Below are 16,595 nucleotides of genomic sequence, written 5' to 3' on the forward strand. Positions count from 1 at the left end.
CTCTCTGTTTCTCTTCACCGTGGTCTTTCTCTCCATCCCTTTCTCCTTTTCTCTCCTTCTTCCTTCACTTTTCCCTCTTACCCACAGTCTTCTAGACTAAGTATAGGTCCTCTAAGGTCACTTCGGAGTAAATATTTTCCTGGGATTGAAATAGAACTGAGATGTCAGTTTTAAAACTGTCCAAAGTCTCAGAGCTCAGAACAACAGTAGATGGTAGAATGGGTCTTGCACAGAAACAGAAGGCACAGCCTCACAGTGGACATAACTCCTTCTCTCTTGTATTCCCTTCAGGGAAATATGGGGACTCTGATCAACATGCAGCCCCTGTTTCTGCTCTTCCTGCTCCTGAAGCCACTGCAATTCGAGCTGATAACTGATGGTTCTTTAACAGATCAAGAATTTGAAGAGCATTTAGATGGTACAGGTCCTACCAGAGCACCAACCAAGGAATTATTCAAAGCCCATGTCATTATTGATCCTAAAAGACCATTATACGATCCAACATACTGTAGCGATGAAATGAAGATAAAAAATGTTCACCGTAGGCTTTATTGTGTTAAGGAACATTTCTTCCTTCAAGCATCATATGAGGACATTCAAAACATCTGTCATAACACATTTATGTCCTGTGGCGAAGAAGTTGGGAATTGTTACACGAGTCAGGAAAAAATAGAAGCAGTGCATTGTGTTTTAACAAGTGGGATCAAGATGCCAGATTGTGAATACACTTCCTCTTATGAGAAGGGATGGGTCTTTATCACTTGTCGATGGCAAAATGATATCAGAGAAATTATCCCTGAATCTGTGGTTGGTATGTTGACATCCACCGGGAAAGTAGCTTCCCCCCACCATTCTTAAAGTACATTCTGAAAGATATTAGAGCTAGAAGATAGAAACTTATCCTTACTGATCCTTACAAGCAAACTTGAGAATGGAAATTTTGATCTCATTTGCTTTAGTCATCCACCACCTGCCCTTTTTCTCCTTACATCAGACAAAGGAAAGGTGGGCAGCGCTAAGATATAGTGCTCTGAGATGTGGTTTCAAACAAGTCACACAGTTCAGCACATTTTGAATGTGTTGTGAGGATGAATGCCTGAAGGGAAAGGATGATCAGTAGCAAGCAGTTAGGAAATGGTTGCTGAGGTGTGCTCCAAAGTTGTCTTCATGGAATGTCTGGTTCAGCAGAAATAATAAAGTGCATCAATGTAGCTAGGTGTCTCTGGTATGCTTATGTGGGGTTTCTGGGTTTGGACTGATCTTCCTTGTGACACAATTTCAATCAAAAAGAATTGGAGGGACTTCCATGATCTGGTGGCTCAGAGGGTAAAGCATCTGCCTACAATGCGGGAGACCCGGGTTCAATCCCTGGGTTGGGAAGATCTCCCGGAGAAGGAAATGGCAACCCACTCCAGTATTCTTGCCTGGAAAATCCCATGGACGGAGGAGCCTGGTAGACTACCGTCCATGGGGTCGCAAAGAGTCAGACACGACTGAGTGACTTCACTCACCATGGTGGTCCAGTGCCTATAACTCCAGGCTTCCAATTCAGGGGGCCAGAGCTCCATTCCTGGTTATGGAATGAGCTCCTACATGCCAAAACTAAGAGTTTACATGCTGCAAACATAAACATAAAAATGCCCCAGCTAAAAATTCAGCATGCCATAGAAAAGATCGAAGATCCTGCGAGCTGCAACTAAAACTTAGTGAAGTCAAATAAATAAGTAAATTAGTATTTTTTAAAAAAGAAGAAGTATTGGAACTGCCCCGAGACATTATGAAATTCATCTTCCTAGTGCTATATTTATAGAATTTCCATTTGTTTTCTTCTTTCCATGAAACACAATACTCAGGGGATCTTGAAGATATAGATATAACAGGAGCCATCTTAGCATCCCCTGGTGGTTAGTTAATGTGGTAAAGAATCTGCCTGCAGTGTGGGAGACCTGGGTTCAATCCCTGGTTTGGGAAGATCCCCTGGAGAAGGGGATGGCTACCCACTCCAGTATTCTGGCCTGGAGAATTCCATAGACTGTATAGTTCATGAGGTCACAAAGAGTTGGACACGACTGAGTGACTCTCAGTTGCCTATCTTAGCATCAACATCTAAATATTCAGAATAGCAAACTCCCCAAAGTGCTTTTCAATGTCCAATGCTACTTCTGTGGATTCCCACATTTTTGGCTTTTTTTCTTTTCGTTTTTTTTTTTAAACTATTTATTGGATTATAGTTTATTTACAATGTTGTGTTAGATTCAGGTGTACAGAAAAGTGAATCTGTTACATTTATACATAATACCCACTCCTTTTAAGATTCTTTCCCCATAAAGTTAATTACAGAATATTGAGTAGAGTTCCCTGTGTTATACAGTAGGTCCTTATTAGTTATCTATTTTTTATGGTAATTCGTATATATCAATCCCAATTTTCCAATTTATCCCTCCCGCCATTTTTTTTTTTTAGCTTAGTTATCACTGTTCACAAAACAATTGCAAACTTTCTGGCATAGTCACTTTCATTCCCCATTTCTTTTCCTCACCTTCCTGGAGCTGTAGTTCATCTGAGAAAGTTCCACTTCCAAAAGAGTGTGGAGATCCAGTGTGAGAAAAGAATTCTGTCTGTCCAGTTTTGGTAACAATTTCGATCTCCCTTTGTAAGATTCCTTGTTGTTTGATGATCATTCCCCATAACTTACTGAAAATGGGATAAGGAGGGTTGCAGAGGGGAGTGGGAGCGGGAGTGCCTGCCACTTGCACACTTCATTTCAATCCGGTCCATGCATGTCCTCCATCCTCTTCCTTGTCTTCAGACTCAGAGCTAGGTCCTCACTTATCAGTAAGGCCCTGGGCCCAGGGCTTTCAGAACCCATTCAGTGACTAAGAAAATCAAGCCTTTAGATACCATTCTTCACATGGGAACTCCTGGTTTTGACTGTAATATCTGAGTGAATGGGGGACTCCATCAAACTTTTGAGAATCACTATGACTTCCTCTAAAAGCCAACCATCTAGACATCAGCTGAAGAAGTTCTACATAGGCTAGCTTGAGTATGTGCTTTGGATCATCTCATCTGGGCCATGTTCATCTCAAGTATATTAGAGTTCTAAAACATACAATAAATATATTTATGAGAGTGTGGTTTAGTATAGTAACTAAGGCCTGAAATCATCACATTGTATTCATATCTCTTTTTCTCCAGATAAATGATCATATCCATACACATTCTATAATTAGAGCCATGGAACTAGAACAATGATTATTTACACAAATTGTTCCTCTTACCTAATATTGCATAAGAAATCCAGATTCGGCCACTACCCACTGGCTTCCCTAAAATAGGTCAAAACAGTAATTTCAAGCTTTATGCATATTAAGATGGCAAAAGATTATTGTCCCGTGCCCATTAGTACTCTCTCCTTAACAAAACCAAAGTAATAAGGTGAGCATTATCGATTCCTAAATTCCCATCGCAATTTATTCTTTATGTAAGTGTCCCTTGAGATAATGCACATTCATTTTACTTAACTATGGTAAAAACTATTTATCCTTTTGTGCTGGCTTATTTCCCTTAGAGTAATGTCGTCAAGTTTCACCCATACTGTAGCATATGTTAGAATTTCCTTGCTTTTGAAGGCTGAATAATATGCCATTAAATGTACATACCACATGTTGTTTATTCTTCCATTCACTGGTGAACACGTCCATCATTTGTGCATGTGCTATTGTGAATAGTGCTGCTTTAAACATAGATGTAAAAATATCTGTTCTAGTTCTTGGTTTCAGTTCTTCTGTGTATATACCAGGAAGTGAAAATTTTAATTTATTAGCTGCTTGAAATGTGAGAATCAAACAACACTATTTTCAATATTCAGATAAATTATAACAGGATTAGAAACTGTGATGATGCCAATCAAGGCGCACACACACACACACACACACACAGAAAGAAACAGAACTTTCTGTTTTACTAGGACAAATTCTGATAATTTGAGTTTTCTAATTATGTAAAAGAGCTGGAAGACACCTAAAATAAGAACTGAGGGAAGTTTTGCTGCACCCTTGAGAGTTGGAATTTTGACGCAGACGCTTGAATTTAGAAAAAAACAAATTTCACACTTTTCTTGCACCTGAGTTTGAAAAGCATTTTCACATTGCACATATTTTTGAATTTATTTTTATAAGAAGTTGTTGGTTTTTGAAAAATTTGTGGTGTCTTTTGCCATTAGGAATTATTATTATGTGATTTGTCTTAGGTCAGGTTTTCTTTGTAGTCGTGTATATGAGTATGCAATTCAGTCTCTGTGTGGAAGCAAGTCTTTCAATCATTTACTCTATGTCTGTGCTCCTCTTCTGTGTAGTAAAGACACTCCTGGAGGCTTCCTGGTAGTCAAGTGGTTAGGAGTCCATGTTTTCACTGCTATGTCCCCAGCTCAGTCCCTGGTTGGGAAACTGAGATCCTGACTGGACATGGCTGAAGAAAGAATCTCTAAGCTTGAGCATATCTCAATAGAAGCATTTAAAACTGAAAAGCAAAAAGAACAAAAACTGAAAGAGGAACAATAGTTACCAGGGACTAGGGGAAAAGGGAGGATGTGAAGTTATTCCTTAATCAGTACAGAGCTTCAGTATGGGATGATCAAAAAGATTTGAGAGATGAATAATGGTGACTGTTACACAATAATGTGAATGTCCTCAATGCCACTAAACTGTATAGTTACAGACTCTTGAAATGGTAAGTTTTATTAAGTATATTTTCCCACAAGAAAAATAATGGGAAAAATTTAATATAAAAGACAAGGCATGGACTTCCCTGGTGGTCCAGTGGTTAAAAATCTGCCTGCCATTGCAGGGCACAAAGATTTGACCCCTGGCTGGATTCAGAAAACTAAGATCATGGCATCCGGTCCCATCACTTCGTGGCAAATAGATGGGGAAACAATGGAAACAGTGACAGACTTTATTTTCTTGGGCTCCAAAATCACTTCAGATGGTGACTGCGGCCATGAAATTAAAAGATGCTTGCTCCTTGGAAGAAAAGCTATGACCAACCTAGACAGCATATTAAAAAGCAGAGACATAACTTTGCCAACAAGGTCCATCTAGTCAAAGCTATGGTTTTTTCAGTGGTCATGTATGGATGTGAGAGTTGGACTATAAAGAAAGCCGAACGCCGAAGAATTGATGCTTTTGAACTGTGGTGTTGGAGAAGACTCTTGAGAGTCCCTTGGACTGTAAGGAGATCAAACAGTCAATCCTGAAGGAAATCAGTCCTGAATGTTCATTGGATGGACTGATGCTGAAGCTGAAACTCCTATACTTTGACCACCTGATGCAAAGAACTGACTCACTGGGAAAGATCCTGATGCTGGGAAAGATTGAAGGCAGGAGGAGAAGGGGACGACGGAGGACGAGATGGTTGGATGGCATCACCGACTCAATGGACATGAGTTTGAGCAAGCTCTGGGAGTTGCTGATGGACAGGGAAGCCTGGCGTGCTATAGGCCATGGGGTCGCAGAGTCAGACATGACTGAGTAACTGAACTGAACTGAACTGGGCTTCCCTGGTAACTCAGATGGTAAAGAATCTGCCTGAAATGCAGGAGAACAAGGTTTAATCCCTAGGTGGAGAAGATCCCCTGGAGAAGGAAATGGCAACCCACTCCAGTATTCTTGCCTGGAGAATTCCATGGGGAGAGGAGCCTGACGGGCTACAATTCATGGGGTCACAGAGAGTCGGAGATGACTGAGCAACTAACACTTTCACTTTTTCCATCGGGAACTAAGATCCTACATGCTACGGGGCAACTGAGCCTACATGCCACAACTACCAAGCTGGCGCTCTAGAGCCCACGAGCCGCCCAGTGCCCTAGAGTCTATACTATGCATCAAGAGAAGCTATGCAATGAGAAGTCTGTGCACCGCCACTAGAATAGCTTGCTTGCCACAACTAGAGAAAGCCCACAGGTAGCCACGAAGACCCAGCGCAGCCAAAAATAAATAAACATTTAAAAATACATATATATTAAAAAAGAAAAAGGAAGGGATCTTTTTTTTTTTTAAAGGAAGATATATCTTCTGTCTCACCATGATGTAATGGGTAAAAGCAAAACTCTTGGTACAAATCTAGCCTCTCTTTGGCACTCTAAGACTGTTAGGTAGCCTGTCAAATGAGTAGGTCCCACCCCATCCTGGACAGTTTGTCTTTCTCTCTCCCACCTGGACACTGGTGCTTGGAACATGCCTAGAGATCCTCCCTCTTGTGGTCAAGGACCACGACAAGATTTCCAGCCACATCAGGACTAAGCAAGATAAAACCACCATCACAAGTTGGTGCAAGTGGACCAAGACTTAAAAGATGATTCAAGGTAATCTGAGATTCATTATGTCATATCTGTAGTAAATTAGCTTTGTGGTTTTTGCCCCCCACCCACCCCACCCCACCCCCCCCGCAACCCCCTTGGGTTTTGCTTGAGTGCTTACGGGTAAGGACCTGCACACGAGGAGAAAATTATATAACCTAAAGCTGTCAAAAAATTTGTCAATGCAGGACACAAGGAGGAACCAGCCTACTCTATTGCAAGCCTGCTTCTGGTTTCCAAACAACCTGCTCTCATCCTTTCTTCAGAGTGTGCTTTCCCTCTGCTTAATAAAATTCTTGCTACTTAAAACTGCTGTATACCTCTAGACTGAATTCTTTTCCTTTGAGAAGGGCAAAAACTGAGGAAATTCCTGTTTTGCCAGTGACAGGACTACTTTCAGGTCAGCCCTCATAATCTTGTATCTCTGAGCCATTGGCATCTTTCCTGGTAGCATCTTCCCACCCTCAGTGATCAATAGAAAGAAGAGTTAGGATCCTCTCTTTCCATACATTGCCTACAATGTACTAGGCAAGAACTTTTAAGTGACTACCATTGGTCCCAGGTAATGCATCCACTCCCTGTATACTTCCTGAAGCTAGAATAGCAGTGAAGATCTCAGAGTTAATGTCAAAACATCAGACACATATTGCTCATTTTTCTCCAGGAATAATTACATCGATTTATATTGTCATCAATAGTATATAAGCCTCTTTTTTCAAGAATGCCTTCAAAACTGGTTTTGTTCTCTGTTTGTTTAAGTCTCTGTTAATTTGACAAGTGACACATTGTGTGTCCTTCACTGATTTTATCTACGCACATAGGATTTTTGGACCCGATGACTACAGTTCTTTCAGCCAACCCTAAATGGCTTCACTTCAAAGTGACTGTAAGGCCTTGATCTCCTAAAGTTAGGTCTTTCTCTTTCAATTCTGTGATGAAGGGGGAAGAGGACACATATTTCAGAAATTTAACAATAGGACATAGAAGGGTTTGACTCAGTTCTGAATATCCACATCTTCCAGCCTCTACAAACTACTTTCCATGATAATTTCACAGTTGTTTCTATTTTCTCCCATGGTGTTATGAGTTCCTAATCTTCCCAAGATAGATTGGAAAATGGGGTCCTCCTGATAGCTGCTAATCTCAGTACACTTAGGCATACTGTAGTTTCAAAATGATCTTTATTTTCTCCCCCATGAAATGTTACATCATTCTAACTCTCTGAATTTCAGAGGAATACAGGAAAGTTAGCACCTCATTCCTGGTGGCTCCAAAACTTCACAGACCTGGCTCAGAGATTGCAATCTGGTTGGAAAGAAGAACTAGAGGATCTGAATTAAAGTTGAATTTGCATAGCATGAAAGAATTCTCAATGGATTTAGAGTGAGCATACATCAAAGTTTATTTTACTTTTTAAAAAAACTATTTATTTTTATTTTTGGCTGCACTGGGTTTTTGTTGCTGCGTGTGGGTTTTCTCTAGTTGTGGTGCTTGGGCTTCTCATTGCAGTGGCTTCTCTTGTTGTGGCTTCTCTTGTTGAGGCTTTAGATCATGCAGGCTTCGATAGTCAAGGTGCATGGGCTTAGTTGCCCCTTTGATACGTGGAATTTTCCTGGACCAGGGATTGAACCCATGTCCCCTGCATTGACAGATGTATTCTTAATGACTGGGTCACCAGGGAAGCACAATTTTTGAAAATTCTTCAGTAAGAAGCATATTATTCTGCTTTGTTCTTCACCTTAGACTGTATGTCTATTTGGGGATGGCAGTAGTGCTCTGACTGAGATTATGAGGGCACTATCCAAGGCATTGCAAGTAGGATCTGCTGATCCTACTTAATCACATGTTCATTCATTTGCTCAATAAGTATTTATTTAGTGTCTATGTATGCTGGTTACTTTAACAGCTATTGGGCACACAAAGTGAAAATGAGTGTGTGGTTATAGGTTAAATTATTCCTAAAACCAGAATTCAAACAGATTTAGGCATACATGGTTAATTGCTAAGGCAGTGTTTGAAAGGTTCTAGCTACAACAGGAGAATTGCTGGGGAGAAAGGACTCTGCACAAAAGAAAAGAAAATGAAAATTGGAGCAGAGAAGCAAGAATGGTCTTTCACCTTCATCCACCTCCCCATCCCACTCTCCATATAAACACTAGCACACACTTGGCCTTTTTGACTAGTGTTTGAACACTATGGGAAAAAAACCTTCAAGTATGATAGAGCTATTTTGATGAGAGACTAAGGAACAAACAGTGCTGTTTGGGGGCTCATGGACTGAAGAGTAACATAGGGTGATGAAGGCATAGTCTCTACATTCTCCAGAGAAAAACCACACATTTTTAGGACCTCCACCCAAACAGTTTTGGCACTGTTGGAAGAAAACACATCTTGATATAGAAGCCAAGTGTCGTGGAGACACGGGAAGCCATGACATTGATCCAGCTCCCACAAGTGTCTTCGTGGGTAAAAGACACAATCAAAAAGACTAAGTTGGAAGAAAAAGACATCATCTGGTACATGGGACCTACTGGTCTGGGAGCATCTTGACACCTCCTTTGGAGAATCCTAGATGTGACAGTTATTGGTAGGGACAGAGTGAACGGATGAAGTAGGTGATTAAATAGTTAATCCAACGAGGAGATTATAAGTAGAAAAAATATGGGAGACCCCTGTAAGTTAATGATTGCTCAAGAAAGCAGGTTTGCTTAATCACAAAACCAAGCAGTCTTGCTTAGCAGCAAACCCTTGCGACAGAAGCACAAGACCTGCCCCCAAACAATAAAACAATGGTGGCATGAGAGCTCAGTAAGTTACTGATCCATAGGACATGCTTTCTGCACACATAGAAAACAATAGTTTGTGGACCTAGCTTGACCGTGTAGGACAAGAAAACTCCCCTGCTCAACCTGGAGGAGGAACTGATGATGGAAGCATGACATCTAGTCAAGAAAGACAAAGAAGATCTTCTCCTTCACTTCCACTTTTCCTTTGATTATAAAACTGTAGCCTAGTAAATTTGGGGGGCATGGCATTTCTTGCTCACCACTTGTAAGCCTCACCAGTGTCCTGTTCTAACAAATCACTTCCTGTCTATCACTTTGCTCTCACTGAATTATTCTCTGTGCTGAGACATAAAGGAGCTCTTCAGAGCCCCCAAAATGACACCAGATGGTTTCTCTATGACATGGGAGAGATTTTTAAGAACATCTGGAGGGTACCTAGTACGGTAGACACAACCCATCGTCCCTCAATATCTGTAATGCCTTATGCCTTTCTTCCCCTGGGAGTTGTAAAAGGAACCTCAAATTTTACCTGAGCACACAGCCACCCAAAATAAAAGAGATATTTCCTGTTTTATTTGCAAGTAAAATTGTTTGTGTGTGTGTGTGTGTGTGTGTGTTAGTCGCTCAGTCGTGTCCATGTACTGTAGCCCATCAGGCTGCTCTGTCCATGAGATTCTCCAGGCAAGAATCTGGAGTGGGTAGCCATTTCCTTCTTCAGGGGATCTACCCAACCCAGGAATTGAACCCAGGTTTCTTGCATTGCAGGCAGATTCTTTACCATCCAAGCCACCGGGAAGCCTGCAAGTAAAACTGGCCATGTGAATAATTTCTAGATAATGAGACATCTATAGAAAATAAGAGAAATGAGTGAAACTTTGGGGGCACATCCTTGAAGGTGTGAAATGGAATATCTCCTGCCATCAGCTATTTCTGGCCTCCAAGTGTGAATTTCTGAGCCCAGAGGGTTCCCAAGAAGAAAAATGCTGGCCAGTGGCAGCCATCAGCCACTCCCGGTAATTTAAAAAAAAAAAGGATGCTGGCTCCAGATAGCTGAGATGCACATGAAAGGAATGACTTCAACAAGACTCTCGCATCTTCCCATACAGAGATGAGAGCTAAATTCCTTGACTTGAGTTATCTGGTTTTCCTTAATTAACAATAATCTTTGATGTTCAGACTATCTGCCCCCTTTTGTTGCAAGCGTTTATATATCCTGACTCCTTCCCCTGCCTCCTCGGAGCAGTTTCTCAGGGTTACCTGTGATGCTGCTTCCTGGGCTTGAAGTCCTAAAAATTCCCCCTGAATAAAACAACTCTCTACTTGTAGGTTCTGACTACTTTTTTAGTTGATAAAATGAAGGAGAAAGCCCCTATTTTCCCTTTTCTTTTTTCTAATGGCTGGAACATGGAAAGCCATCCTAAACCCTGACATACGATTGATTTGGGAGAGCAAAAAATTAGAAAGAACCTGCATAGCTAATACCAGGGAGCATCATAAGAGCTGAACTGACTATCCCTGGACTTTAGAAGAGCTCTCTAGTGGCTCAGATGGCAAAGAATCTGCCTGCAATGCAGGAGACCTGGGCTCAATCCCTGAGTTGGAAAGATCCCCCAGAGAAGGGCATGGCAACCCATTCCAGTGTTCTTGCCTGGAGAATCCCATGGACAGAGGAGCTTGGTGGTCTACAGTCCATGGGGTTGCAAAGGAAAAGAAATATGAAAAATAAACACCTATCCTGTTTTAGCCACTGACATATGAAGTTTCTTTCACTGTCTAACCAATTCTACTTAGTACATTCAGGAATTGGGAAGTTGTTGCCGGTCAAAATCTTGGCTTTCTCTGCTCACTAAATCTGAATAAAAAAATACAGAGGCAGTCTGGAAGAAATAGAAAGGTGGCTTTAGTCCTCAGCTGTCGAGGAGCAGGGGAACACAGTAGGCTCATGCCTCAAGAACTGTGTCCCCCCTCCCACTTCCATAAGGAGTCTAGGGGCTTATATAAGATGAGGGTTTGTAGTTAAGGTTGGTGATTAGCAATAAAGGTGTCAGGATCTTGTTTTCTTCCTCTTGCAATATTTCAAGTACATTCATATGCTGGCGTCAGGTAGCCTCTGGCAATCTGGTTGCCTGGTTTGGGTCCATTGTCTTTTGTGTATTGTACTGCGACTTTCTTTCTGTAATGTAAAAGGAGAGAAACTACAAGGGGTGTCTGCAAAGAGAGTGCTGTAAAGGTGAGCACCGGATGCAAGATGTAATTAGCATAGAATCAAAGGCATAGAATCAAAGGATAATAGGTGCCAAACGTAGCTCATGCAGAGTTAGGAGGCAGAAAAGTGAATTCAGTAACAGACTACAGATTAGGAAGAGTTAAAGTAAAAACTGGGGTCCCAGGTGGCTCAGTGGTAAAGAATCTGCCTGCCAATGCAGGAGACACAGGAGACACAGGAGATGCAGGTTCAATCCCTGGGCCAGGAAGATCCCCTGAAAAAGGAATTTCTCCAAAGAAGATATACAGATGGCTAACAAACACATGAAAAGATGCTCAACATCACTTATTATTAGAGAAATGCAAATCAAAACCACAATGAGGTATCATTTCACACCAATCAGAATGGCTGCTATCCAAAAGTCTACAAGCAATAAATGCTGGAGAGGGTGTGGAGAAAAGGGAACCCTCTTACACTGTTGGTGGGAATGCAAACTAGTACAGCCACTATGGAGAACAGTGTGGAGATTCCTTAAAAAACTGGGAATAGAACTGCCATATGACCCAGCAATCCCACTGCTGGGCATACACACCGAGGAAACCAGAATTGAAAAAGACGCGTGTACCCCAATGTTCATCGCAGCACTGTTTACAATAGCCAGGACATGGAAGCAACCTAGATGTCCATCAGCAGACGAATGGATAAGGAAGCTGTGGCACATATACACAATGGAATATTACTCAGCCATTAAAAAAAACACATTTGAATCGGTTCTACTGAGATGGATGAAACTGGAGCCCATTATACAGAGTGAAGTAAGCCAGAAAGAAAAACACCAATACAGTATACTAATGCATATATATGGAATTTGAAAGATGGTAACGATAACCCTATATGCGAGACAGAATAAGAGACACAGATGCATAGAACAATTTTATGGACTCTGAGGGAGAAGGTGAGGGTGGGACGTTCTGGGAGAATAGCATTGAAACATGTATATTATCATATGTGAAACAGAACACCATTCCATGTTCGATGCATGAGACAAGGGCTCAGGGCCGGGGCAATGGGATGACCCAGAGGGATGGGATGGGGAGGGAGGTGGGAGGGGGGTCCAGGAAGGGGAACACATGTAAACCCATGGCTGATTCATGTCAATGTATGGCAAAAACTATTACAATATTGTAAAGTAATTAGCCCCCAACTAAAATAAATAAATTTATTAAAAAAAAAAAAGGAAATGGCAATCTACTCCTGTATTCTTGCCTGGGGAATCCCATGGACAGAGGAGCCTGGTGGACTGTACAGTCCATGGGGTCACAAAGAGTCAGACACGACTGAGTACATACACATGATAATGGCTATGAACATCACCCAATGTATGGCAAATTATAGATTACTAAAGTAAAAACTAGGACCTGCTCACTGTTCTCTCTATCTTCTTTGTTCTCAGGAAAGAGAAAGAAAAACTCTTTTTTCTTATTCTCTTTTCATTGCACAGAGTGGAGATAAAAATCATGTGAGACATAGGTGGTTACTACTAAGTGATCCCATCCATAACCTCAAACTGATGAGGCCTAAGGAGATAGAGGTAGACCAAGCCTAGGCCTCCTGTGAGGTTTAAGAATTACATGTAAATTACATGTAAATATATAATTATAACACAGAGGTACAGAGTAGACACTGTGGTAGAGAAATAGAGAATCTCATCTTCTAACTACTTTTTACTCCCCAATCTTCACTTCAAAGGCTCTGGCATGGAAAAGCAACTAAAGAAAATTCAAATGTAAGGATCGGTAGATACAGTTCTTACGTTGGGAATTACAGTTTTGGGTGCATTACTGACCTGTTTATGAGCTTGCAGGACCACAGAAATTATTTGTGTTTCATTAGCCTTACATGACTCTTTTTAATATTAAGACTCTTACAGGCAGAAGTTAGGCTCTTTGGCAGACTTTCAGCTCTCTTAAGCCCCAGCCATGATCCAGACTGAGATTTCCAGTGCACTGCATCCTTTATGTCCATCTCATAATTTATAACCACAGGTTACAAGGAAGCTTTGTGGGATACTCAAAATGCAGTCAAGTATTGACTGAATTTCTACAGCCCATAGGGTCACAAGGAGTAGGACATGACTGAGCAACTGAGCATTCAAGCACGTGAAATGAATAAAAAAAATTTCAAGTTAAATTTAAAAGCCTATGGAGTTAACTGTGAGTTTTCATTTTTTAATATATTAACCAATTTAATGAAGATAATGGCAACCTCCTTCAAAAGGTCCCGTGCAAGCAGTACCACACTCAGTGTCCCTGACCCTGTAGCAGGCTACCGCCGATCCACGCCTCTGCTGGAGACTCCTGGACACTCACAGGCAAGTCTGGGTCAGTCTCTTGTGGGGTCCCTGCTCCCTTCTCCTGGGTTCTGGTGCACCCAAGGTTTTGTTTGTGCCCTCCAAAAGTCTGTTTCCCCAGCCCTGTGTAAGTTCTGTAATCAAATCCCACTGCCCTCCAAGTCAAATTCCCCGGGGGTTCTCAGTCCCTTTGCCAGATCCACAGGTTGGGAAATGTGTTGTGGGTTCTGGAACTATGTTAACAGTTTGAGAATTTATTTGGTATAATTGTTCTGCAGTTTTGTGGGTTGTCTGCTTGGCAGCTCTATGGTGGGGTTCATGGTGACCTTCTTTCTCCAAGAGGCTTATGTCACACTCAGGATGGCTGCAGCCAGAGCCCTTGCCCCTGAGGCAGGCCACTGCTGACCTGTACCTCTGCAGGAGACACTCAAACACTCAAAGGCAGTTCTGGCTCAGTCTCTGTGGGGTCTCTGGGTCCTGGTGCACACAAGGTTTTGTTTGAGCCCTCCAAGCATCTCTGGTGGGTGTGGGTTTTGATTCTAAACGTGATTTCACCCCTCCTACCATCTTGCTGGGGTTTCTCCTTTGCACTTGGATGTGGGGTATCTTTTTTTGATGGGATCCAACATTCTCCTGTTGATGGTTGTTCAGCAGCGAGTTGTAATTTTGGAGTTCTCACAGGAGAGGATGAGCACACAACCTTCTACTCCACTATTTTGAAAGGATTCTTTATCTGCTTCTGACAAGTGTGATGATCTATTTCCATGTGTGTTATGATTTCTGTTCCTAGAATAAAGCAGATAGATATCCACACACTTGAGATATATACCTGCAATGTAGGGGATACAGGTTTGATCCCTAGGTTGGGAACATCCCCTTTCTCTTGAGCTCCAAATCAGCCCTCCAGTGCCTCCATTCTGATGATTCTTTTGAACCTTTTGTATAAGTCTTTTTCTGACTCTTCCCAGGAATTATCTATGTGGAAACTTCTTAAAGAGATGGGAATACCAGACCATCTGACCTACCTCCTGAGAAATATGTATGCAGGTCAAGAAGCAACAGTTAGAATTGGACATGGAACAACAGACTGGCTTCCAAATTAGGAAAGGAGTATGTCAAGGCTGTATATTGTCACCCTGCTTATTTAACTTATATGCAGACTACATAATGTGAAATGCCGGGCTGGATGAAGCACAAGCTGGAATCAAGATTGCCAGGAGAAATATCAATAGCCTCAGATACTCAGATGACACCTCTCTTATGGCAGAAAGCAAAGAAGAACTCAAGAGCCTCTTGATGAAAGTGAAAGAGGAGAGTGAAAAAGTTGGCTTAAAACTCAACATTCAGAAAGCTAAAATCATGGCATCTGGTCCCATTACTTCATGGCAAATAAATGGGGAAACAATGGAAACAGTGACAGACTTTATTTTTAGAGGCTCCAAAATCACTGCTGATGGTGACTGCAGCCGTGAAATTAAAAGACACTTACTTCTTGGAAGAAAAGCTATGACCAACCTAAACAGGATATTAAAAAGCAGAGACATTGGTTTATCAACAAAGATCCATCTAGGTCAAAGCTATGGTTTTTTCAGTAGTCATGTATGGATGTGAGAGTTGGACTATAATGAAAGCTGAGCGCTGAGGAATTAATGCTTTTGAACTGTGGTGTTGGAGAAGACTCTTGAGAGTCCCTTGGACTGCAAGGAGATCCAACCAGTTCATCCTAAAGGAAATCAGTCCTGAATATTCATTGGAAGGACTGATTTTGAAGCTGAAACTCCAGTACTTTGGCCACCTGATGCAAAGAATTCACTCATTGGAAAAGACCCTGATGCTGGGAAAGATTGAACGCAGGAAGAGCAGGGGACGAGAAAGGATGAGATGGTTGGATGGCATCACCAACTCGATAGACATGCGTTTGAGCAAGCTTCGAGAGCTGGTGATGGACAGGGAAGCCTGGCATGCTGTAGTCCATGGGTCGCAAAGTGTTGGACACGACTGAGCAACTGAACTGACTGACCGAACCAATTAAATTCTCATTCTTAAAACCAAAATAAACTTGATAGGTGCTCTGGAAAAACTGCTTTGAGGGCAGTGAAATACATTAACCCTTCCAGCTTCTGTTCCTCAATAACCTGATACCATCAGCATGCCCTAGGGTGCTGCCCTGAGGTTTCTGCTTTTACTGAGGACCAGGAAAGTAGAATAATGACTCCAGTTTCTTACTGGGAGATCTTGAGAAACCCCTGGGGCACAGCTGGAGCATGATCAAAGGACAGAGTTGACAGGTTAAAAAAAAAAATACAGAACATTCTGTGTGTATTCCATGCACACATTGACCTTACTTTCACTCATTATTCAAAACACTTAGAGGTCAACTTGAGGTAGGATATAGATGGATCCCAGGCTAGGCAGTTACAACTGACCTGTTTACATTTTCGGGGGCAAGAAAAAGATTGACTTCAGACCAGACACTTACAACTAGCCTCCTGTTGGCATTACCTGAAACAGAGGTAGGTGGGCTCCAGTTAGAGTTTCCTGTTTCCTGTTTGCTCTCCGAAATGGAGGTAACAACTGAAACAGGGTAAAAAGCCAGGCTCTGTCTCTGAAGGTATGGACACCTTAAGATAACAGTTGTGGCAGGAACAGAGAGGGACTAAACCTTGTTTGAGTAAAGGATCAGAAGTTCATATATTTCTCACCCTCCGGGCAAGGGAGACATTTTGCACATGCAGAAAGGCTCCTTGGGGGTCAGAAGGGGACACCACCACATAATATGTGATGCTAGTACATGCATGACCCCTGGGCCTCTGGGCTGGAATCCATCTTGAACAAAAGTTCTGTGTGCATGTCAGGAGGGCCCTAGGGTAGATCAGGTGTGGAAAAAGAAACTAG

General features: G+C 41.9%; 1 protein-coding gene across 1 annotated transcript; it reads left to right on the top strand.

Moving 5' to 3' along the window:
* Positions 1–210: 210 nt before the first annotated feature.
* Positions 211–858, top strand: LOC145513824 (inactive ribonuclease-like protein 9). Its single transcript, XM_081510775.1, has one exon. It carries the CDS (start codon positions 211–213, stop codon positions 856–858), a length of 648 nt encoding a protein of 215 aa, XP_081366901.1.
* The last annotated feature ends 15,737 nt before the right edge of the window (positions 859–16,595 follow it).

The sequence above is a fragment of the Giraffa tippelskirchi genome, chromosome 7, assembly GCF_054371585.1.
Source record: "Giraffa tippelskirchi isolate mGirTip1 chromosome 7, T2T-mGirTip1v1.2.pri, whole genome shotgun sequence".
Classification (NCBI taxonomy): domain Eukaryota; kingdom Metazoa; phylum Chordata; class Mammalia; order Artiodactyla; family Giraffidae; genus Giraffa; species Giraffa tippelskirchi.